General features: G+C 38.8%; 1 protein-coding gene across 1 annotated transcript; it reads left to right on the top strand.

Annotated features, from left to right (window-relative positions):
* Positions 1–3,279: 3,279 nt before the first annotated feature.
* On the top strand, positions 3,280–9,059 carry LOC127073894 (nucleobase-ascorbate transporter 6). Its single transcript, XM_051015138.1, has 15 exons — positions 3,280–3,530; positions 3,709–3,855; positions 4,236–4,333; positions 4,416–4,592; positions 5,095–5,195; positions 5,652–5,727; positions 5,819–5,878; positions 6,021–6,205; positions 7,136–7,232; positions 7,508–7,594; positions 7,704–7,762; positions 7,863–7,954; positions 8,061–8,138; positions 8,377–8,537; positions 8,619–9,059. The coding sequence occupies exons 2-15, from the start codon at positions 3,735–3,737 to the stop codon at positions 8,835–8,837; spliced, it is 1,611 nt and encodes a 536-aa protein (XP_050871095.1). The 5' UTR covers positions 3,280–3,530; positions 3,709–3,734; the 3' UTR covers positions 8,838–9,059.
* The last annotated feature ends 17,302 nt before the right edge of the window (positions 9,060–26,361 follow it).

The following is a 26,361-nucleotide window of genomic DNA, read 5'->3' as shown; positions in this document are numbered from 1 at the left end:
CCATTTATGAAACCCTTCTTATAACCATCAAAACATAATTAAAATGAGCCAAACCTTGGTTGTATCGATGGCAATGGTCGTTCAACATTGATCTTCACGATATTCCTAGTATTAGCCCTAGTTAACCCAGTAGCATACCTCTATAGATTTGCATATTGCTTGTCAGCATCCCCTTCAATAATGTTCTTTGCTATCAACTTTTCCCTCCATGCTCTAGCAACACTGATACCTACTGAGATTTTTTGTCTGATATCTTGCATAATATCTCAGATTCTCAATGTTTCAGATGTTTGCATTCTCTTGATAACAACATTGGCCACCCACTTTGAGCTTGCAGATCTATAAATCAAAACCCTAACACAAGTGTGGGTATCCACCAATCTTTTAATAAAATATGTATGCTTGTGGTCCACTTTAGAGCACAAGAGTAAAGAACCACATTTAGCCTTGCATTCTACCCTTACCCTATAACTCTCATTTTTTACAAATGTAATTTCCCTACCATTAACACCGACCACTCACGAATTGCCCCCTAAAGTCAACAAGATAATTAGATTTCATACTCCACTTAAATTTATAGTCCTTATTGAGTTGCTCTTTCCCAAACCTTTCAAACTTGGGCCCTTCTTCATCACCAGATTCATATGGATCTGAACTATCCAATTCATCACGATAATATTCATCATCTTCAGTTTTCTTGTTGGGCCTACCTATTAATCATGCAACTATCTCCCCTTGATTTATAGGTATAGTTACATCAACCTTATCAGCTCCATCTACAAGAGCAGTAACTCTATCATCCTCACTATCATCTAACCCTTCAACCACCTCATCATCTAATCCTTCCACATCCATCACCCCATTAACACACTTATGAACCCTTACTCTCACTTCTATATCATCAACATCATGTTCCAAAAATATATCTTTATCAACGTTAGTTGCACAAGCATATGCAGCAAAATCATATGCATCATGATCCTTCGATATATAAAATAAATCCTCATCTATTTCCAAAATTTCTGTCCACAACCTATAAGTTTCTTCCTTATAACCCCACATATTCACCAACTTACAAATGCTTCCTATAGTCCATATCTCTATGTGTTGCCCAAAAACACGCGTATCTACACCCCCTATGTAAATGATGTCATTCTGCTTGACCAATATAAATTCACCCCATGGTGAAAACTCACATTAAAATGTTGCATATCCTGTGAAATGGATTCGAAACAACATTTAAAGTTCAATGTCGTCTTCAACCAAAAGAATCTCAGACATTGGAAGATAACAAAATTCAAAAAACTTACCCCAGACATGATAAGCTTCAATGCCGTCTTCGTCTTTGTCTTCAACCGTCCAACTTCTTCGTGTTCGTCTTCAACCAACTTTTGTCTCCGTCTTCAATGCAACTTGTCAAATTTGGGATTATACTGAACCCTAACATTTACAGGGGGATTAAATAATGTAATTACAAAATGTGACAAAAATATTAAGATTTATGCTACGCTGTCAAGTACAAGCCACCTGACATTAGTCATCAATGCCACACTGGACAATAGGAGCATCTGGGCTGAAATAGTGCCCACGGGAGCCTTATAGAGGGAATCTTGGTATTACGAGGGAAATAAAATAATCTTTTACATGGGAAAAAATTGAATCTCGCTTACTTTGCAGGGGGTGGTGTATATTTAACCCTTAATTTAAACGCTTTTATAAATGAAGATTTTTATAATTGGACATCATTTTTGAACTTACACAATTCTTTTCCATTTCTTGTATTTGGAGTCACTTGTATAACATATTATAATTTAGTGTTTGACTTTCACACAACCTTTTACTTTCTTGAGGACCAAGAAATGGGTGTCTCTTCTAGAGATGCACAGTACTCAGCCATGGATCTTCTATCATCCGCATTGGTGGCCCAAATACATATGAGAATCCTATTAAGTCAAAATCCATTAAATGCTTGATGTGCAAGCAATGGTGGATGGTGCCTTGAAGATACCCCATAATTCTTTTAATGTCTTGCCAATGATCAAGAATTGGTGAGCTCATATATTGATTGGTTTTTTTTATTGAGAATATTATGTCAAGTCTTGTATGAGTCAAGTATTGTAGCTCTCCTATAGTTTGCATGAACACAATTGAATCTTTTAATTTCTCCCCCCTCGACCGTGAGTTGCCTACCTGTTACCATGAGTGTTGAGCATGGTGAAACATTCTCTGTGTTGAATTTTTGAGATACATTCGACTAACATTTCTATGGAGTTCTATGCCAAAAAAATAATACAACTTATCTAAGTCTTTTGAAGAGGAGACATCATTTAATTGTCAAATAAATAGTTAAAGAAATTCAAGATTACTCTGTTGATAAAAGAGGTTTTATTAACGGATATCATGAACGAGGTTTTGAATCAAGCGTCTTTAGGCAACTAACACTTTGATACCAACTTATTAAAAAAAATTGTAGTATAAGTTTGTGATGAATTCCATTGATAAAAACATGTACATTTATACAAGTGTGTTGAGATAATTACACTCCTAAAACTGTGGTAGTATTGAAGATTAGTCACTCATTATAAAAACTATAAATATGTGACAATGAATTGTAAATACATAATGTACATGTACATGATATATGATATGCATGAAAACATGATTAGGGTATTAAAATATTGTGTCTAAATGATTACCTTAATTACCATAAAAAACTCATACAAAAAGCTAGATTACCTTAGCCGATTTTAGAATTTAGTATAGCCAAAGTAAACGACTATTTCCACACGGTACCGTTTAGCCATGTCAACAAGGCTCTACCATTCTAGCTTTGGTGAAGCTGGTTTCCACACTGTATTAATTAATTTACCCTAATGTATTCATTCACTGTCGGTGTATAACTACACTACAAATCAGTATCCAACAACCATCACCGTCATGACTCATCCCACGAGCCTTGCTTTTTCTCCTTCTAATGCCACTTCCGAAACCAAACAAACAACAACATCATCAAAATAAATAAAATAAAATAAAACATCACAAATTGTTAAACCTCTAATTAGCGCTAATAAGACATAGATGTAATACTAATAGTAGTAGTTAAAATTAAAAGTTTAGTTACTTTAGAAAATGGATGGATATAGACGAATTTTATTTGAGTAGATGAATAATTGAAAATAAACGTAAAAGGATAGGTTTCCTAATATAATAACTCGTGTAGTTGCATTCACAAGAGAGAGAAAATAAATTATTTATATTTTTATATTAGAAAGATAATAAAGTGAGAGAGAGAGAGAAAGAACATTTAGCTCATTCTGCGTACTCCTTTATCATTTCTAACCTCTTCACACTCTTTGTTTTGAACTCTCTTTTACTTCACACTTGACACATTCTACAACTATAAACACCACCTTCTGAGTTGTCTTTCACTCATCACTTTTTTTTTATTTTTTTTTATATAATTATTTCTATTAATTTCTGACTTTATACAGTTTATTGATTTTACTAGCTGAAACAACCATCGTTAAAAGGTACTTTTTCTTTTCTTCTTCTCTCTGTTAAACTTTGCAATTATTGTAACTATTACTACTTCTCAAAACCTAAACAAACTCTCACTCTCTCGCTCACTGTTACTACTCTATATCATTGTTATCTTCTTCTTTCTTTCTGGTTGGTTTGGATTTCGGTTTCATTAATTCATTTTTACAGTTACTTGTGGATTTTGTGAGGAAGTTATGGCAGGAGGTGGCGGTGGTGGTGGAGCTCCGGCGCCGAAAGCGGATGAGCCACAGCCTCATCCACCGAAAGATCAGCTACCTAATGTTTCTTACTGCATAACAAGTCCTCCTCCTTGGCGTTAGTTGCTGCATTCTCTTTTTTCTATTTTTTTTATTCTATTGGAACCTGATTCTTAGCTCATAGATATGGAATATTTTAAAGCTTTTTTTTTTTTTTTTTGTGATGGTTACTTTATTTGTTTTTGCATGCTAACTTTTTATGCAAGTGTTTAAAGTTTCTTTTTGTTAATTCTTTCCTTGATGAGTTTATGAGGAGACAATATTCAATTTAAATAAAAAATTAACCATTTTTTTAAGTAATTATGATTAGATTTTATGGATGAAATCAATATCATATCTTGTCATCGTCTAAATGAATTTGAATTTTCAATTTTAAGGACTGTCCCTATTCTTTTCCTTACTAAATTTGATGTGAAATTTGGGTGCATTCTGATGCAGCGGAGGCCATACTTCTTGGTTTCCAACATTATCTTGTGATGCTCGGTACAACCGTGTTGATTCCTACTTCTCTTGTTCCTCAGATGGGAGGTGGCAATGTAAGCATTACAAAATTAAATGAAACAATTCTTTTGATGATTTGGAGAAAATAATTAGAAGTCTATTGTTTTTTTTTTGCAGGAGGAGAAAGCAAAAGTTATCCAAACACTACTCTTTGTGGCTGGAATCAACACATTAGTGCAAACTTTGTTTGGTAGCCGATTGCCAGCTGTAATTGGAGGGTCGTATACGTTTGTTCCAACAACAATCTCAATCATTCTCGCTGGTCGATTCAATGATGAGCCAGATCCTATAGAGGTTTTGCATGAGAGCAATTCTTGTTATTAATTGTGCACACTCGATATGTCATATGCTTGCATGGTTACTTTCTTGTATTAAAATGAAATCATCCATAACATGAACGGAGACTTCTACAAATTTTAAACAGATTATGCTATGTTATAATCAGAAAACTGGTAAATATGTAGTGTTAATAATCTATTGGAATTCGAAAATAATAAGAGTGTAAATTTGTTAATGGAAGTTTGGTTAATCAGTAAAATTGGTGGGTCTTAAACTCAAAGATATCGGTTCAACTCCTTGTGGGCTTGTGGCATACCTGGACCTTGGGATCATGAGACAGTGTTAAGAAAGAAATGAAGAAAAAATAACCCGAAAAAGAGCATAAATTTAATCTAACAAGCAGAATACAGTGTTTGATTCTGATACTAAAGTAAATATTGGATCACTATTTTTATTTTCGGGTACACAAACTGTTTGCTCACTTTCTTCCCCAACTTTTTTTCTTTTCTCTATTCAGAAATTCAAGAAGATAATGCGGGCAATCCAAGGTGCTCTTATTGTTGCTTCAACCCTTCAAATAGTACTTGGATTTAGTGGTCTTTGGCGTAATGTTGCAAGGTTGGTCTCAAGCTCTTAGTAAGTAACTGTGTTATACTTGGTCTTAATATGTGGATTGAAAGTGTCCAAAGTGGCGTATAAGCTAGAATTATGGTGCTGCTGCATATGCACATCTGAAGCATGGGTATTTTACTTATGTTTGTTAAATATTATGCTTACGAAAGACATTCCATTGTACTATAATTTTAGTATACCCGTGCCTTAATTTTTCTTAAAATTTATGTATCTTGTACTCGTACTCGTACTCAGTACCATACAACATAGGCACATTGTCAGTTTAATCTCAACTTCCCTGATGATCGAATTCATATTTTGATGACATGCTTGAGTGATTTGTGACATGGAATTTGTATTAACTATCTAGTCTTCAGTAACTGAGAAAGATTAAGTGAACGGTATGATCTTGTGATTGATCATGATATTCCCAAATGATGCAAGCCCAACTTCTTTCTTCAGGTTCTTAAGTCCACTTTCAGCCGTTCCTTTGGTATCTCTCGTTGGTTTTGGGCTGTATGAGTTGGGATTTCCTGGGGTAAGCCTTATCTTACATATTTAAATTAATTGTCTATGTGCGTTGTAATTGATAAAAAGTGACTTGACATTGATGCCTGGCTTGGTTACAGGTTGCTCAATGTGTAGAGATTGGATTGCCAGAGCTTATATTGCTAGTATTTGTTTCCCAGGTACAGTTTTTTGAAGTGTCAGACACACAATATCTATGTTACAAATCAGCATATTAGTCTCTGTTCACGTTTCGTTATCTTTTGGGCTTGATGGTTTATGTGGATCTGAATTTGCTAACAACAGTTATTGGTTGTCATGCAGTTTGTACCCCATGTGCTCCATTCAGGAAAACACGTTTTCGACCGTTTTTCTGTTTTATTCACAGTTGCAATTGTGTGGTTATATGCTTATATTCTGACTGTTGGAGGGGCATATAACCATGCTAAACATAAAACACAGATAACCTGCCGCACTGACCGTTCAGGCCTAATAGATGCTGCTCCATGGTGAGTTGTGGAATTCGGAATTCCATTGACTTTTTACTCTACACGGTTTTCTTCTTTTGCAACTGATTATTTGATGACAATTATCCAATGTCCTAAGTTGTACTGTACTCACTATAAGTCTTTAACATTGTATCATTTGAGTTTTTAAAGTTTTTTAATTATCCGATTACTTCATAAAACTTTAAAATTGCACCTTTTGCCAAAGGGTGTTATTCGGGATTCATTCTTTTAAGTTCCATTTTGGTATTATCAATGATACATTGTAGAGGTGAGGTGAGAATAAGAGAACATGCAATGTGGCAAGACTCATTTTGGAATGTCTCGAGCCCATCATAAATTGTGACGGGAGATAAACAAAGGAATTAATCATAAGATACACGTAGGATGGATGAAATGAAAGAATGTTTCAAGTGTGTTGATTGAGTGACGCATTGGGAATTATGAGATGGTGAATGATTGTCACATGAGAAATGCTAGTAATACTTTTAAAAGACATATTTTATAATCAGTCCATTTTAAAAAAAAATGGTCAACTTACGAGGTAAGTGTGTTAGCTTGTAAAATAATAGACTAATCATAAAGTGTGTTGTTTAATAGTGGCACTATAGCACAACAGAATTTGAACAAACCACTATCATCCTCAATCCTTGAGATGTCTATTAGTGTTGTCATATAACTGCTATAGCAATGTAGAATTTCAAATAGCAACTACTTTATGCGATTTGCAATTGACAACTCATGCATGTATTAATAGAGTGTTGGTATTCCTTAGTGTCGCATATATCAAGTTTGAACCTTTTTCTTTTTTATGTACATGTCAATTTTTTGAACCTTAGAGCATGTACATAACAAAATTGATATTCTTAAAGCAAAATTTAATTGCATCCTTGTGATATTAGCTTCTTATTCACTGGGATATTGGGTTTACAGGATTCGAGTTCCATATCCATTTCAATGGGGTGCACCTTCATTTGATGCAGGTGAAGCCTTTGCCATGATGATGGCATCCTTTGTTGTTCTAGTAGAGGTAATTCCTTTATTTGTATTCTAGCAAAAATGTGGTCACTAATGTGCCCCCGTGTGACCAGTTTTCTATTCTGCTTAATTGTTTATATATTATTATTGCACCTTTTTATACATATATTTTTTGCATATACTGCAATCAAATACTTTTGATAAATAAGATCAAAATAAGCTCCCTTTATAATGTTTGATATTGTTCTTATTGTAGTGGAATTGTTCATATAATGTTCGATACTATAGAGTTAAATTTTACGTTCGTGTTTGATTTGTTACAAACAGTCCAGTGGAGCTTTTATTGCTGTTTATCGGTTTGCTAGTGCAACACCATTACCACCATCAATTCTTAGTCGGGGTATTGGTTGGCAGGTATGATATTCTTGCATTCAAATATCCACAAATCAATTTAAATTCATTTATAAACAATAGTACTTCATAGTCAACACTGATAATTGTACATTTTGTGTCTGCTCTTCAGGGTGTTGGTATTCTGTTATCGGGATTGTTTGGAACTGGGATTGGATCTTCTGTATCTGTGTAAGAATTTGAACATTCTGTTTGTACACCTCACTTTAACTAAGAGGAATCAACATCGTCATTGCTGAAAGAGTTGTGTTCGTTATTGTTTTCTTTTTAGAGAAAATGCTGGTCTTTTGGCTTTGACACGTGTCGGTAGTCGAAGAGTGGTGCAAATATCCGCCGGATTTATGATTTTCTTTTCAATTCTAGGTAAGCTGAAAGTCTAAGTGCAATGTTTTTAATCTGAGTATCTGCTTTTCATGAACTTAGTATATTTCTTTCCTTCAACACTTACTATTTTTTCTTTGCTCTGTAGGGAAATTTGGGGCAGTATTCGCTTCCATCCCCCCTTCCATTGTTGCTGCACTATACTGCTTGTTCTTTGCTTATGTTGGTATGTCTGATTTAAGATATTGAGCCCGCATGTGTATTGATTTATTTGAGTATATCTATTACTATAAAAATAATTGATTACCCATGAGTATTTATATGATAAGCACTTATGCGATAAGTGCTTAGTCAAGGTTATTTATCCGAATAGGTTAATAATCACAAGACATTCAGGCTTTTCAGTTACTTCGATACTTACAATAACCATAATGTACCTTTCCACTTTTAATCATCATTTGTAGGTTCGGGAGGTCTAAGTTTTCTTCAATTCTGCAACCTCAATAGTTTTAGAACAAAGTTTGTATTAGGCTTCTCTATCTTCCTGGGCTTATCTATCCCACAGTACTTCAACGAGTACACAGCAATTAATGGGTTTGGTCCAGTTCACACTGGAGCAAGATGGGTATGACTCTATTTTTCTTTTCTTGTCATGCACTTTTTATGTACCTTGGTTACACTAACATTTTGATGTACCTGGGTGCAGTTCAATGATATGGTAAATGTGCCATTCCAATCAAAAGCATTTGTAGCTGGAGTTGTGGCATATTTCCTTGATAACACACTGCATAAGAAGGACTCTGCTATTCGGAAAGATAGAGGAAAGCATTGGTGGGACAAGTACAGGTCCTTTAAAACCGACACAAGAAGTGAGGAGTTTTATTCACTGCCTTTCAATCTAAACAAATACTTCCCATCTGTGTAATTTGGGTGGTTAATTTCATCAAATATTGCTTCACAAAGAGTCTCTAAATCAAGTTCTCAAGTGCTATAGAATAGTCTGTTTTATAAATGTAAACAAAAAAACATTTGTTTTATTGTTTTTCGGTCTGTAAATGCTGACCTGGGAAGGGATTCACAGTACTAGTGTATGCTTTATTTATCATTTATTTGATATTTAATATATAGTTTATAGTTTGAGAGCCTAGTTGTGAAAAACTGTGGGGAAGACGAGTTTTGTGAATTTGAATCTGCACTCCAACATATCAAGTTCTTGCATCTATATTAGGAGATAATAATGTGTATTTGGGTTGTAGCCTAATGCCATATTAGGAGAGGCCAAAATGTGTGCAAAATCAGAAGCTGATGCAAACAAAGCTGAAAAGATAAAAGGATGGAGTGTTCTATTGTAAAATTGAGTGTTGCACTTTTCACTCTACAAAAGCTTATGAACACTATCCCAGTTTTCACGAGTTTTAATCCTGATCAAAGACTGTTACAAGATGCAATTTCTTCAAATGCAAGCAACATGGAAAAATCAGCTTGACATGTAACTAAATGAGCTAACCAAAATAACCAACCAACTATTAGTTATAACAGTTGAGAAGTAGTCGGAGATTAGATTCTAATAAGTGCGTGTGTATTGTAGGTAGCATAGACTTTACTTGTTCTATAAGTAACACTTGTATCCACCATTTATAATCAATAATGTAAGTTGAAATTACACCAAATATCCTCATTCATAATATGATACAAGTTGGAACAATCTAGCTTCATTCTTCTCATTCATTTTCTTTCTCAGCAGAGTTGATCTCTTTCCTTTCTCTCATTCACCAAGAACAAATTTTTGATTTGTTCATCATCCTCTTCTTCGATTCATTTTTTGTTACTTATCGGTTCTTGATTCGCTCACCATCTTCATTTTTGATCCATTTTCTGTTACATATCCATGCCTCAGTGCGTTGCTCCATCTGGTCAGTAAGCTGACATTGACTCTTACTACTATGTGTCAGGAAAATAGGTTTGATACCTCTCTCATTATTATTTCTGGTATATATAGAGATTACATGGTTATACAAGTAATTACACTAATTAGTTACATTTAATGAGAACAAATCAATTTCTGATTTGTTTCCCTTATTCTAGGAACAAACCCTATGAATAAACTAATTCCTATTCACACTGATTAGTTTCCCTTATTCTAGGAACAAACCCTTAATCTATGAATAAACTAATTTCTATTCACCCCCCCTAAATTGATGCTGTTGGTCAATAAGCATCAATTTGCTAACAAGAAACTGATGACGTGGACGCAGAACGACCTTGGTAAGAATATCTGCAACCTGCAACTGAGTACTGACATGAGGAAGTGATATTAGTCTGTCATCATATGCGTCACGGATCGAATGACAATCAACTTCGATATGTTTGGTGCGTTCATGAAAAACAGGATTCGCAACGATTTGGGTGACACTTGTATTGTCCGCATAAAGTGAAGTTGCCTCTGTTTGAGGAAATCCAAGTTCAGCCAAAAGACCACGAAGCCAAATTATTTCAGAACAGGCAGCAGTCATGGCACGATACTCAGATTCAGTAGAAGATTTAGAGACTCTCGCTTGTTTCTTACTTTTCCATGATATCAATGAAGAGCCAAGAAACATGCAACAACTAGTGACAGATCGCCAAGTATCAAGACATCCTGCCCAATCGGCATCACTATAAGCACTCAGTTTAGGAGCAATTCCAGTGGGAAAGAATAAACCACGATGAGAGCTTCCCTTCAGGTAGCGAATTATGCGACAAACTGCTGCCAAGTGAAGATGACGAGGAGAGTGCATGAACTGACTTACTTGTTGAACAACAAAAGATATGTCAGGGCGAGTAATAGTCAGGTAATTAAGGCTACCCACGAGTTGACGATACAATAAGGGATCAGGCAAGAGATCACCATCATCACGATGATATTTAACATTAACCTCAAGAGGAGTATCCACTGGATTAGCCGATTGTAGACCAACCATAGAAATTAAATCTGTGGCATACTTGTGTTGATGGAGGAATATGCCCTTGGATGTAGAATGAACCTCAAGACCAAGAAAGTAATGCAAATTACCAAGATCTTTCATATGAAACGATGCTTGTAACTGTTATTTAAGGCTTTGAATCGAAGCATGATCAGAACCAGTAATAATCATATCATCAACATACAGAAGAAGTAGGATAATTCCAGTAGAAATTCTATGAATAAATAGAGAAGAATCATATTGACTCTGAGTAAAGGAGAACCCAAGTAGAGTTGAGCGGAATTTTTCATACCATACTCTTGGCGCTTGTTTCAAACCATATAAGGAGCGTTTGAGCTTGCACACACCCTTAGATGACAAGAATAAACCTTGAGGATGAGTCATATAAATATCTTCCGTCAGGTCACCATGAAGAAAAGCATTTTTCACATCCATTTGATGAAGACACCACCCGTTAGAAGCATCTATGAAGAGTATTGTACGAACATATGTCATTTTGGCAACCAGTGCAAATGTCTCATCATAATCAATTCCATATTCCTGCTTATTTCCTAAGGCAACCAATCGAGCCTTGAAACGATTGAGAGACCCATCAGAATTCAATTTCATAGAATACACCCATTTGCAACCTATGGGTTTGATATCAGGGGGACAAGAGACAATATCCCATGTAAAATTCTCTTGAAGAGCCTGAAGTTCCTCATTCATTGCTTTTATCCAGCGCACGTCTTTAACAGTCTGTGCATAACAAGTAGGAATAGATATGCTAGATAGTGAGGCGGTCAGAGAAGTATGTGAGGAATCATACCTGTCTGGTGAATATCTATCTGGTGCTTTAGATATTTGACTAGAACTTCGTTGTTTGACCGGTTCAGGATCAGGTGGCGGATCTATGTCGGGAGGGGCCATGGGAACCTGTTTTCTGCGTTGTCTGGCATATGTGATTCCTGGTTTGTAACGTTCTATAAATCGAGGCATAACAGAAAAATTAGGAAGAATAGCAATTTCATTTGTGACAGGAGAAAGAGAATGAAACATAAATTGATTATCAAAAAATGTAACATTCCTAGAAACTCGAAAGCGGTGATTAGACACATCATAACACACAAAACCCTTATGAGAGTTGCTATACCCCATAAATGCACATTGAATAGACTGTGCTCTAAGCTTATTTCGTTCAAACTGAGGTAAGTGAACAAAACACACACATCCAAAAGTATGTAAATAACTATAATCAGGCCGAGTTTTAAAAAGACGAAAGAAAGGAGAATCAAAATCAATAACCGTAGAAGGAAGACGATTGATCAAAAATATGGCTGTGGAAAGAGCCTCTACCCAAAATCGGGATGGCACAGAAGCTTGAAGAAGTAAAGTGCGCGTTACATCAAGCAAATGACGATTCTTTCGCTCTGCCATCCCGTTTTGTTGGGGGGTATTGGGACAAGATCGTTGAGATAAGATCCCTTTTTGTTGAAGGTACTCCTGAAACTCATGAGACATATACTCACCTCCAGAGTCAGATCGAAAATTTTTCACACTTGCTTGAAATTGAGTTTCAACATATGTCAAAAACTTCTGAAACATAGAAAACACTTCAGACTTAGATCGAAGAAAATATATCCAAGTAAAACGACTGTAGTCATCAATAAATGTGACAAAATATTTATAGTGAGCATGAGATGCTGCAGGAGACATTCCCCACACATCACTATGAATCGTCTCAAAACAAGTGGAGGCACGATGAGCACCTGATGGAAAAGGAAGTGTTTTACTTTTAGCCAATTTGCAAACAGAACATGAAATAGAAGCAGGACAAACATGTTTATTTCCCAACAAACCAGTTTTAAATAAATGAGACAAAACAACAGAATTTGGATGGCCCAATTTTCTATGCCAATCCTCATAAGAGTTCAAAACACTATTACTAGCAAAAGATAAATGACTAGAGCTAAACTGGAGCGGAAACAATCTTCCCACTTTAGGCCCCTTCGCGATCACCTTCCCCGACACCTGCTCCTTCATAAGACAACCAACACGAGAAAAATTAACATTATAATTGTTATCCACCAATTGACCAACTGACAATAAGTTGGAAGCAAGTCCGGGTGATACAAGCACGTCACGAAAGTTAAAGTTTATGTCACCAACATCAGTGATAGTGAGTTTATTACCATTAACAATTTGAATTTGTTGATTGCCATTATAAGAATGTAAATTGTGCAAGTATTCAGAGGAGCCCGTCATGTGATTGGATGCGCCAGAATCAAGAAACCACGGTTGAGAAACATTAGAAGACTTACCCTGAATTCCCAAGGCTGAAAGAGCAGAATGTACCATTTGTTGAATCATTTCAGGTTGTATAACACCGCCATTAGATGCACCAGTACTAAGAGGACCAACTGTAGAGTCGGTAGTGGCATGGAATGCTTGGGCTGGACGTTGTGCTGGTCGGGGAAGACGCGTGGGACAGTCAGAGATGATATGACCCTGTTGTTTGCAGTAGTTGCAAAACTTCTTACTGCAGCTGCGAGCAATATGTCCAAATTGTTTGCAAGAAAAACATTGGACTTGTCGCATATTACGACCCTTTCCTCTGCTTTGAGCAGCATATGCAATTGCCCCGGGTTCGGAACTGACAACATCATGAGACATAGCTCATTGAGTAATCAGACATTGTTTTTCCCTGAGAAGTTCACCAATACAAGTATCCAAAGAAGGAACAGGATTCCTATTTAGCAAAGCACCTTTGACAACCTCAAATTCTGAACGAAGTTTCATGAGAAATTGATCTCGCCCACTGGTGTTGTAAACTTCTTGAACAGCCGCAAGGGAGGTCTTGGGAACCTTAGCGTGTATAATAGCGGAGTGTTATGTCCAGAGATTTAGAAAACCAGAATAGTATTCTTGAATAGACAAGTCACCTTGTTTATAGTTGGCTATGTCTAGCTCTAACTGAAACCATTTTGCCGAATTGTCCTGGTTATAAATGCGCTTCAAATAATTCCACATTTCTTGAGTAGTTGAAAAAGAGCGCAAATTATTGATCATCTGAGGATCAATACTGTTGAGAATCCAAGTGATGATTTGAGCGTCTTTAGTTTCCCACACATCTAAAGCAGTTTTCTTCGTCGGTGCCTTAGAAACATCATCTAAGTGACTCCATAATCCCTTTCCTCTAACATACATCTTAAATTGAAATTCCCATGCCGAATAATTTTTGCCGGTAAAACGGACACAAAAATTATCTCTTTCTTTTTCGGAAGCCATTTAAGTTAGTATGCAACAAGATTCAACCTCACTAATTGATAAATTATTATAATAATAATTCTTATTATAATAATTATTATGATTATAATAATAATCCAGCAACAGTAAACAAACCAAATACTCCACGAACAATATAGTGTCCACAAATCCACAAACAGTGCAACAAGAAGATAACCAAGATAATCCACGAATCGAACAATCCACAATCCACAAACAAAGCAAATGCGATTTTGAAGAAGCGGCAGAATCAAAAGATAATCACGATCAAGAATCTCAAACCAAGAACATCCAAGAACAAAAAAATCAAAATTGCAACCGAAAAAAAACCAAACACGACCGAGAATCAAGATTTAGGAAAAGAATCGCAAAACAAACCAAAGCCCTAACCCTGGAATCACGATGAAATCTCCGCGAAACAAATTCCACGTTGATCGATCAGAGACCAATAAACGATGAACAACAAAACTCGATCAGAACCAGAAAATCACAGGTTTGATCGCGAGGCTGATACCATGTCAGGAAAATAGGTTTGATACCTCTCTCATTATTATTTCTGGCATATATAGAGATTACAGGGTTATACAAGTAATTACACTAATTAATTACATTTAATGAGAACAAATCAATTTCTGATTTGTTTCCCTTATTCTAGGAACAAACCCTATGAATAAACTAATTCCTATTCACACTGATTTGTTTCCCTTATTCTAGGAACAAACCCTTAATCTATGAATAAACTAATTCCTATTCACACTATGTTCATCCAAGTGATGGTCCAAATTCTGTTTGCATATCTCCAAAGTTGAATGGATACAATTATCTTGCATTGAGTAAATCGATGCAACGAGCTTTGGGTGCGAAGAACAAACTTCAATCTGTTGATGGAACAATTAATATTCTATCTCATCTTGATCTCAATTGCAATCAATGGGAAATGTGCAATTACTTGATCTATTATTGGTTATTGAATTATGTTTACGAATAAATTGCACCCACCATCATTTTTCATATCAATGCCATCGATGTATGGACTTACCTGAAATAACCATTTTCCAAAGTTGATCGCATTCGTATCTTTACACTTCGATCTTCCATCAATAGTTTGAAACAATCATCTACATTTATCATGGACTACTTCATTGAGTTAAAACGTTTATGGTAAGAACTCAATGAACATTATCCCTTCGCTGTCTGTTCATGCGTTCATCAATGCAGATGCTTAGCTATGCAAAATATTCATGCATATCGACATGAAAGTCAAGTGATGTAGTTTTTAACCGGTCTTAGTGATCAATTTTTCAGTTGTGAAAAACTCAAGTTCTGTTGATGGAACCTTTACCACATATTAACAAAGTGTATTGTCTAGTTGTGCAAGAAGAAAACAATAAAAAATGTGTCAAAATCTTAATGAAGAAAACAATTCCTTGTTGGTCAATGCAACTCAAATATTTGATTACAAAGGCAAACCACAACACTTCAAGAATCCTTGTAGACAATGTACGTGGCCACACCATTGACTTTTGCTATCAAAAGCACGATCGTCCTAATTTCAACAAGAGCAAACCTCCCGTTAATGCATTAACCATTCAAAGTTGTGATCATGTTCAACCAATTGGTGCCATTGCAGAAACTTCTTCTACAAGCAACATTCCTAATATTTCTCAAGCAAAGTATGATCAATTGATTGGCTTTCTCCAACAAGTAAATTTATTATCTTAAGCAAATCCTTATCAGTATCCTCCATGAGACTTGATCATCCATATTTTTAATCTTCTTTCATATATTATATGTAAAACCTCTAACTCATTGCATCATAATCAAAACTGGATTCTTGATTCTGGTGCTAATGACCATGTATGTTCCTTATTGCATTTCTTTACTTCCATTCATTATATTAAACCTATTAACATCTGTCATACCCCAAAATTTGCCCATTGGTGTTACAAAGCATTTTCCAAGACCCTCTGACTTGTTCCGCAAGGCACTGATGCCAAACGGACAAAAGCCCAGCTCACTACAGGCCCAATCCACAGGCGGTCCAAAGTAGCTTGCTCGCTAGGCGAGCAGCTCCTTCGCCTAGCGAGTATCTCAGCATGCCACTCGCCCAGCGAAGCGTCAGGTCCAGAAAAAGCCCAAACCTAATTTGCTCGCTAGGCGAGTAATTCCTTCGCCTAGCGAAGCTGGCGAAAATTGGAAATTTTGGACCTCATTTCAAGCCCATTAGGTCACCATTGCCACTACTATAAATACATGCTCTTCTGCCACGAAAAAGACAACCCAGAGGCGGACGAAAAACGGAGAACCAACACGGAAAAGCAGAGAAAGACGGACGGAAACCCTAGCACGGGAACTTTGACGGCCACGTATCCGCACCGGAGTTACCACTGCCCAACGCAACCCGACACCAGCAAGGATCCGTCAATTCAGCATCATCACTAGGTTGCTAACAGGTTTGTGTATCATTACCGTTTTATGTCTTCATTCCATAAGCTCTAAATGCATAACACCGCATGATATATTGAATTTTTGGATACGAGTTCATACTTTGCATGCAAGCTTAAATGTGTCTGAACATCATGAATATTGGACCCTGTTATTGCTGTAATTGAATGTGAAAAGATATGTAATATGCTGGAGTCATGCTGTTCTGAAATTCCAAACCCGTGGTCGCTCGCTAGCTCATCGCTAGGCGAGTCTGCAGCGAGCCTTCGCTGAGCCTTCGCTAGGCGAGGCAGCAGCGAACGGGACAGTGGCTGCTTTGTCCCTTTGCTGTTCCATTTTATGTGTATTTCATTATTGTTGCATCATTTGGCCTGAACTCTAACTGTTATTTTATGGCATTTTATGGTATTAATTAAATCATATTTATCCTTATGCTCTAACCCGTGCGTTGAATGATGTAAAAGCTTCCATATCCCCAATGAAGTGGCCGGCTAGGTACCCTTACGTGCGAGAGACTTTCGTGGAGATGGAGTCCAAATTACTTCACTTTAATGTGAAGATTCATATTGATTACCAATTAATTTTAATGTGTCGATTTTTAATGTATTGATTGATTTTAATGTGTTGGTTTTAATTGGTTTTAATGTGGAAATTCACCATAATTACCTAATGAACTTAAAACATGGACTTTAAATTAATGATATCGGACCTCTCTCTATTACCCCACGATTACAATATTACGGTCATGTCCCGCGAATATGGGGATATCCTTAGCCAAGACCCTTCGGTAAAATCATCATAGTCCCTCGGATGTTGCCTTCGAAAATACGATTTTGTCCCTCAATGACCCTTCGGTGTAGCCTACGGTTAAATGATGATAGTCCCTTCGAATGCTAAGGTATCCTCACAACTGTTGCCTTCAATGACCAACCGATGACCCTACGATGACCCTCCTACATCCCCAGGATAAAACTACTTACTTCTCAATAGTAAGGACAGTTTTACCCTCATAAGGATAGGAAATGCCCGGAAAGACCTCGGACAGGTATAACCTTAATTGCTCATTCATAACAAAAAAATATACTTTTCACCTCACACCTTTCAAACATCTTTTTGGAAAATCACCACTTAGCATACATCCGCACTAGGATCATTGCCGAGTTATATTTTTCTAAACTATTTTCTAAATTAAAACGAGATAACCACTTTGTATACATTCATGCAAGAATCATTACAAAGTTAAATTCTCATTTTGCAAAACATTTTTCACACCTTTCTCAACCACCTTTTTCAAACTAGAAAAACATAAATGATTGAGCAATTAAGAGCCCATGGATAACCATGGATACAAAGGGTGCTAATACCTTCCCTTTGTATAAAGTACCTCCCGAACCTAAGAATCTAAATTAAGGTCTTTCCTGTTCTTTTCCGCCTTTCCTTATGGGATAAAAGAAAAGTCGGTGGCGACTCTTGCTAACCGCGACATTGCGATTAAAACCACAAAAAGTCCAGTTCACCGTATGACAGAACTGGCGACTCTGCTGGGGACTATTAAAGAGAGGCCCACCTTAAAAAAATCAAAATCATTTATGTTTGAATTTGTGCTTTCGTTTTAAGGGATTGTCTGAGTGAAAGATCCTACACCCGGATCTAGTGTACCTTAGGTAAGTAGCAATAGATCATCGCGACTATCCGGCGTATACTGGAATGGTCAAAATGATGGCTACGGTTAATGTGACACTTTGGTTGTCCTGATGTTCCTCATGTTACTGGAGGAAAAATTTGGCTTCCGCGTGGTGTCATCAGAGCATTAACCAGACCTTTAGAACCCTAATTGACTCATCCTAGCCATTAGAAAGTAGTGAGATAACTGGCTTCGGTTCCGACTGAGGTTGGTTGATACTCGATACTACACTCTTTGAGATTGGACTTTAGGGAAGCTCCGGTCAACCACTTGGTGTTGCACTGAAGTGGACTTAAAGAAAGGTCGATGATTTGAGATCCTTCTAGAACCCGGTTACTATTCTAGGACAGGTTGAACCAACCAAACTTCAGTGGGGAGGGTACTTACCTATGGAACTCATGCAAGCCTTAAAACCTAGGGATGATTGTTGTGTGACATGTCTGTGCTTGCATAACAGCATAACATCATAACATCATAACATCATAGCATCATGGCATTATCATACTAACCATTTCAAGGACTTAGGAATTTAGCTTTGCTCTTTGAACAGGTTATGGCTTCCAGGAAGACTATCCGGATCAATCTTGTAGCAATCTCTCCTCAACTCAAGGATTTGGTGCTAGAACTTCCCGATCATGCTCAGTTCAACAAGAAACATGGTCATCTTCTCAACTTAGTTACCACCGGTTTCAAAGAAGATATGATGAGAGTTCTATTCCAGTTCTTCGATCCTAAACATCATTGCTTCACTTTCCCCGATTATCAGTTGGTACCCACATTAGAAGAATTCTCCCAGCTGCTCGGGATACCTATCCTGGACCAAATACCTTTCAGTGGTCTAGAAAAGATGCCAAAGTCTGAAGAAGTTGCCGCAGCTTTATGCATGACAAAATCTGATATTGAGACCAATTGGGTAACAAGGAGTGGAACGAAAGGTTTACTTGCCAAATTTCTGATAAGTAAGGCCCGAGAATTCCTAAAAGTTGTGAATGTCCGTGCTTTTGAAGATGTTCTAGCATTGCTAATCTATGGTTTGGTGCTATTCCCTAATCCGGACCAATTCATAGATGTGAATGCTATTAAGATATTCCTCACTCATAACCCTGTGCCTACCTTGCTTGGAGATGTCTTGCATTCCCTTCACACTCGTACTATGAGGAGGCAAGGGACTCTCATGTGCTGCGTACCTTTGTTGTCTAGGTGGTTTATTTCGCACCTCCCTCAATCAGTCCCGAAGAGTAATCAAAATCTGAAATGGTCTCAAAGGATAATGGCACTCTCCCATTCAGACATCCGTTGGTGTTCCAGTCTCAGAGAAAACGTCACCCTCATCGACCGTTGTGGAGAATTCCCTAATGTACCACTCATGGGGATAAGAGGAGGTATTACTTATAATCCTGCCTTAGCCCTACGTCAGTTTGGGCAGGCCCGAAGAGATGGTCCACATGAAATGATTATTCAAGGTACAGTGTTTGACTATGACAATGACTCTCAAGGTCTCCGCCAAAGGTTTGTACGAGCCTGGAGCATGGTGAAAAGGAGCGATTTAGGAAAGAAAAATTCTATTCCTATGGAGCCTTATCTCAGATGGGTACGCGCCCGAGCTCGTGAACTTGTCATGCCATATCTTGCAGTCGGACCATTCATTGTTGAATCAGAGGTCGAAGGAGTTGCTTCTCAGATCATTTCTTATCCAGATATGCCTATTGATGCTGAGGAATTGAAAAGATCCTGGACCCAGTTGAGAGAGGAGAGAGATACTTTCGAGGCTCAGTTCAATACAGAAAGGAAGAGAAAGTGTTAGAGCTCACCAGTCAGCTTAATGAGGAACGAAGACTCAATGCATATCTTCGCCCGAAAAGAAGTCGCCCCTGGGAGACCTGAGCTTTCATCGTAGTTTTACTATTATTCTTTTTGTAATGAATATTGAAAAAAGTAGCAATAAACATTTCTCTCTTGTTGGGGATTTATGCAAAGTTAAATTCCAAAAGTCCTTGAAAACATTTCATGCATTGCATCACATAACATAACATTGCATAACAGGTATTCCAAAGGACCATATTCTCACGGTCTGCCTCTTAAACAGAAAAATGGATCTCGAACAGACTGTCAAAGATCTCCAGACTCAAAATGCTCAGTTCAAGGAAATGATGTTAAGCCTATCCAAGGGACAGGAGGAGCTGAAGGCTCTTTTGGCCGAAAAGAAGAAGGACAAGAAAGCTGTGAGCTTCATTAACCCGGGCAGAAGGCGTAAAGGACAGGCTACGGGAATCCAATTTGGAATCCCGAATGGCCCAGAAGAGGGGGCGGAAAATGATTCAGAGGAGGAGAATGTCGATTTCTCTAACCCTGAGGATGTTGATGAAGAGTATGAAAATGAACAGTACTCTCCAAGGGATGATAAATACAAACTGCTGGAAGAACGCATGCTAGCCATGGAGGGTCAGCAGACACCTGGTCTGGATTTCGAAAGTTTGGGTCTGGTCTCCGATGTGACCATTCCTCGCAAATTCAAAATCCCCACTTTCAATAAGTACGATGGTGCGTCTTGTCCTCAGATGCATCTAAGGGCTTATGTGAGAAAGATTCAGCCGCATACCACTGACAAGAAACTATGGATCCATTTCTTCCAAGAAAGTCTGTCTGGCACTCATTTGGAATGGTATTATCAGCTCGAGAGTTCTGACATCCGCACCTGGACTGATTTAGCAACAGCTTTCTATAAGCAGTACCAGTACAATTCAGAATTAGCACCTACTCGGCTACAGTTGCAGAATATGGCCATGGGATCTAAAGAAAGCTTCAAAGAGTATGCTCAGAAATGGAGAGATTTGGCCGGCAGGGTCAAACCCCCTATGACTGACCGAGAATTAGTAGACCTGTTCATGGGTACCCTGACTGGCCCATTCTACAGCCACCTACTGGGGAGTTCTTCATCAGGTTTCACTGAACTTATATTGACAGGTGAACGGGTGGAGAGCGGCATTCGAAGTGGAAAGTTACAGGCAACTACTTCTACAAGCAGTAAAAGGTCTTACCATGGGAAGAATGAATCCAATGCTGTGTATGGTCAAAGGAGTCATAATAAGAAAATCGGTGACCATGCCATTGGAGCAGTGACGATCGCAGCCCCGCCAGCGCAAAACTTCCAGCACAGACAAGACAGACCAAGAAGGCAGTTTACCAAGCTCAATATGACTTTAGCACAAGCACTGCAAAGTATGCTGAAGGTAAACCTAATCACTCTCAGAGGTCCTCCTGCAAATGCCAACACTGCTTCGCCTCGTTATAATCCCAACGCCAGGTGTGCATATCACTCCGATAGCCCCGGGCATGATACAAATGATTGTTGGCTGTTGAAGAATAAGATTCAGGACATGATCGATGCTGGGGAAATTGAGTTCGAGCCTCCGGAGACTCCTAATGTCATCAATGCACCTATGCCTAATCATGACAAGGCTGTTAATGCTCTCGATGACGATTCCCTCATCACTACTGTAGCGGACTTAACATCTCCTCTCCCGATCATAAAGCGGAATTTATTGCAAGCTGGTTTATTTCCAGGTTGTACTGAAGATTGCAATCTCTACACACTTTGGCCCGAGGACTGTTTGAAATTGAAAAATGGCATTCAACGGCTGATGGACGACCGTACAATTCTCTTTGAAAGGGTTTCTAAAACGGAAAACCCTATTGAAGAAATATCTGTGATTGCAAGGTCCAAAGTTCCAGTAAAGATTACCGCTCCCAGGGTACCTGTGAAGATCATTGCTGAGCCTAGAGCAGCTCCCCTGATCATTACGGCACCTGGCCCAATACCGTACTCCTCAAGCAAGGCCATTCCGTGGAATTATGGAGGCGAGGTGTACATCCATGGCGTAAAGCAAGTTGGTGATTCTGCTAATCCTAAAGACATCGTGGGGACTAGTAAAATTACTCGAAGCGGAAGGATCTTCTCTCCAGAGATCTCACCCCCACTCCTGAGACTCGAGGAAAGGAACCAGTCAATCCTTCCCAGTCAGAGACACCGGTCGAAGCTACTACTGAAGACGTTGCCAAACGAGAAATGGAAGAAGTGTTGAAAATCGTCCGCAAGAGTGATTTTGATGTGGTAGAGCAGTTGGGGCACACTCCTTCCAAAATCTCGATGTTGTCCTTGTTGTTGTCTTCTGAATCTCATGCCAATGCCTTGATAAAATTCCTAAAGACTGCCCATGTACCTCAGGAGACCTCCGTTGATCAGTTCGAAAACTATGTTGCTAATCTGACTGTCGACGGTGGCCTAGGTTTTTCCAATGCTGACCTGACACCAGCGGGAAAGAACCATAATAAGGCTCTGCATATCTCTATTGAGTGTAAAGGAATCACCCTGTCTCATGTGTTGATCGATAATGACTCTTCTTTGAATGTGTTACCGAAAGCCGTGCTCGAGAAACTTGACTGCAAGAGCATTGAGCTGAAGCCTAGTGACATTGTGGTGCGGGCTTACGATGGTGCAAAGAGTGTTGTCCACGGTGAAGTTGTTCTCCCTATCAAGATAGGACCTCAAGTCTTCAACACTACTTTTTATGTAATGAACATTCGCCCTGCCTACTCCTGCTTACTGGGACGCCCTTGGATTCATGAGGCAGGCGCTGTAGCTTCGTCTCTCCATCAAAAGCTGAGGTATCCAATAGAGGGTAAGATCGTCACTGTGTGTGGGGAAGAAGAATACATTGTCAGTAGTGTGCATACCTTCAGATACGTTGAAATGGATGGTGAATTCTTCGAGACTCCGACTCAGTCATTTGAAGTGGTTTCTCCGCCCGATCCTGTCCTTAAGCCAACTCCCTGTGTGCCCAAGATTATTCGTGCTCCTCCTGCTATGATTTCTCTGAAAGATGCTCAAGCTGTAGTGGAAGATGGTGGCTGTACTGGCTGGGGTCAACTGATCAACGTACCGTACAAGTCTGACAAAGCTGGTCTGGGATTCAACTCTGAAAAGATGGTCAAAGATCAAATCAATGTTGTAGAAGATGCTGACAGTGATTGCGACCTGGATAGCTGGATCTACCCAACAATTGGCAACGGACTCAATAATTGGAAGGCTGAAGACATCATCCCGATCTCCTTTAGTCAGGAGTAATTGTTATTGTCTATTTAGCATTGCAAATTTTAATTGAACTTCGTAAAGCATTGTGTCTATACCCGGGGCACAATAGCTAATTTGTTAAGGGTTTTGTCATTTCATAAGCATATTGTCATATTCAATAAATCAATGGACATTTCGCATTCATATATTGCGCTCTTTATTTTCCTGTCGTCTTTCAAACAAGCTATGCATTCTTACACACACTCACGTAACAAATTGCAGATCCGTACTCACTCTGGATCCTATTGATAATAATTCCGCTACTGTTCATTATGACTTTGAAAATCCAATCTACCAAGCCGAAGATGGAAGTGAGGAAGATTGTGAAGTCCCTGGAGAGCTTGCCAGACTATTACTGCAAGAGGAAAGGACTATACAGCCGCATGAAGAATCCCTCGAAATTGTAAATCTGGGTACTGAGGTAGACAGAAAAGAAGTCAAAATAGGAGCAGGATTGGAAAGCAGTGTCAAGGAAAGATTGATTCGGATGTTACATGACTATGTAGAGGTTTTCGCTTGGTCTTATGAAGACATGCCTGGGTTGGATACTGATATAGTGGTGCATCGGCTGCCTACGAAGGAAGATTGCCGTCCTGTCAAGCAAAAGGTTCGCCGCATGCGTCCTGAAATGTCTGAGAAAATCAAAGCCGAGGTTATGAAGCAATTCAATGCCGGTTTCCTAGCTGTTACTTCTTATCCTCAATGGGTTGCTAATGTGGTGCCTGTGCCAAAGAAGGATGGTAAGGTGCGAATGTGCGTAGATTACCGAGACCTGAATAAAGCAAGTCCCAAAGACGACTTTCCACTCCCACACATTGATGTTCTGGTAGATAACACCGCTCAACACAAAGTATTCTCATTCATGGATGGATTCTCGGGTTATAACCAGATTAAGATGGCACCTGAGGACATGGAGAAAACTACGTTTGTGACGCAATGGGGCACCTTCTGTTATAAAGTAATGCCATTCGGTCTAAAGAACGCCGGGGCAACATACCAGCGTGCTATGGTGGTTTTGTTCCATGATATGATTCATCATGAGATAGAAGTATATGTGGATGACATGATAGCCAGATCTCATACTGAAGAGGAACATCTCGATCATTTATACAAACTGTTTGAGAGGTTGAAGAAATACAAGTTGAGATTGAACCCGAACAAATGCACTTTCGGAGTAAGATCCGGTAAACTCTTGGGCTTTATTGTCAGTGGTAAAGGAATTGAGGTTGACCCGGCTAAAGTGAGAGCTATTCAAGAAATGCCAGTTCCCCGTACGGAGAAAGAGGTCAGAGGTTTCCTGGGACGCTTGAACTACATTGCCCGATTTATCTCCCACTTGACCGCTACCTGCAAACCCATCTTCAAATTACTGAGGAAAAATCAAGAAATGATATGGAATGACGAATGCCAAGAAGCCTTTGACAAAATCAAGAAATATCTCCAGGAACCTCCAATTCTGATACCACCAGTCGAAGGAAGACCTCTAATCATGTATTTGACCGTGTTAGAAAGTTCAATGGGGTGTGTATTGGGGCAACATGACGAGTCTGGTCGAAAAGAGCATGCCATATACTACCTGAGCAAAAAGTTTACCGACTGTGAAACAAGATACTCACTGCTCGAGAGAACTTGCTGTGCTTTGGCCTGGGCTGCTCGCCGACTAAGACAGTATATGTTGAATCAGACCACTTTGTTGATTTCTAGGATGGATCCCATCAAATACATGTTCGAGAAGCCTGCCCTCTCCGGAAGAATAGCGAGATGGCAGATGATCTTAACAGAGTATGATATCCAATGTACTACCCAGAAAGCAATCAAAGGAAGCGTGCTGGCTGATCATTTGGCTCATCAAGCGGTGGATGATTACCAATCTATGAATTTTGAGTTCCCAGATGAGGATGTCATGTTTGTTACGGATAACGAAAAACCTAAACCAGATGAAGGACCCGAATGGGGATCCCGATGGACTATGGTCTTTGATGGATCTTCTAATGCATTGGGCCATGGTGTTGGGGTTGTACTCATTTCTCCCGGAGGTTACCATACACCTCTCACTGCTAGACTATGTTTTCATTGCACCAATAATATGGCTGAGTATGAAGCATGTATTTTGGACTCAAGGCTGCTATAGACTGGCGAATCAAGCTTTTGAGTGTGTACGGAGATTCGGCCTTGGTAATCAGTCAGATCAAAGGGGAATGGGATACTAAACATCCAAATCTCATCCCTTATCGAGAGCAGGTGATGACATTGATCCCATACTTTGAAGAGATAACATTTGAACATATCCCACGAGAAGAGAATCAGTTGGCAGACGCATTAGCTACCATGTCGTCTATGTTCAGAGTCAGATGGGACGGTGAAGCTCCCATGATTACCATTGGGCGGTTAGATGAACCAGCGTACTGTTATGGACTTAACACTGAGAAGGTACAGGAGAAACCTTGGTTCCACGACATAAGAAGATATTTGGAAGCTCAGGAATACCCTGAAGGGGCATCCATCAAGGACAGAAAATTCTTGAGGAAGTTCTCCGCTAAATTCTTTCTGAGTAATGGAGTGTTATACAAACGTAATCATGACTCGACTCTGCTTCGCTGTGTGGATAAGAAGGAAGCAGAAAAGATTATGGGAGACATGCATGACGGCATTTTTGGGACTCATTCTAATGGACATACAATGGCCAAGAAGATTCTGAGATCAGGGTATTATTGGTCTACCATGGAAGCTGATTGCCACCGTCACTCCAGAACCTGCCACAAGTGTCAGATCTATGCGGATAAAGTACATGCGCCTCCTGCTCCATTGAACGTGTTGACAGCTCCTTGGCCCTTTGCAATGTGGGGCATCGATATGATCGGAGAGATTAAACCTACGGCTTCAAATGGACATCGCTTCATTCTCGGCGCTATTGATTACTTCACGAAGTGGGTAGAGGCAGCCTCCTTCGCTTCTGTCACCA

This window comes from Lathyrus oleraceus, chromosome 4, assembly GCF_024323335.1.
Source record: "Lathyrus oleraceus cultivar Zhongwan6 chromosome 4, CAAS_Psat_ZW6_1.0, whole genome shotgun sequence".
Classification (NCBI taxonomy): Eukaryota; Viridiplantae; Streptophyta; class Magnoliopsida; order Fabales; family Fabaceae; genus Lathyrus; species Lathyrus oleraceus.
Note: the sequence above shows the minus strand (reverse complement) of the source record. Positions and strands in the feature narration are given on the sequence as shown.

What these genes read in the sequence shown, in the direction of transcription:
- LOC127073894 (XM_051015138.1), top strand. Translation starts at nt 3,735, where the DNA reads ATGGCAGGAGGTGGCGGTGGTGGTGGAGCTCCGGCGCCGAAAGCGGAT. An exon ending in AACAAGTCCTCCTCCTTGGC is followed by an intron (nt 3,856 to 4,235) that starts GTTAGTTGCTGC and finishes ATTCTGATGCAG; the next exon opens with CGGAGGCCATACTTCTTGGT. An exon ending in CTCAGATGGGAGGTGGCAAT is followed by an intron (nt 4,334 to 4,415) that starts GTAAGCATTACA and finishes TTTTTTTTGCAG; the next exon opens with GAGGAGAAAGCAAAAGTTAT.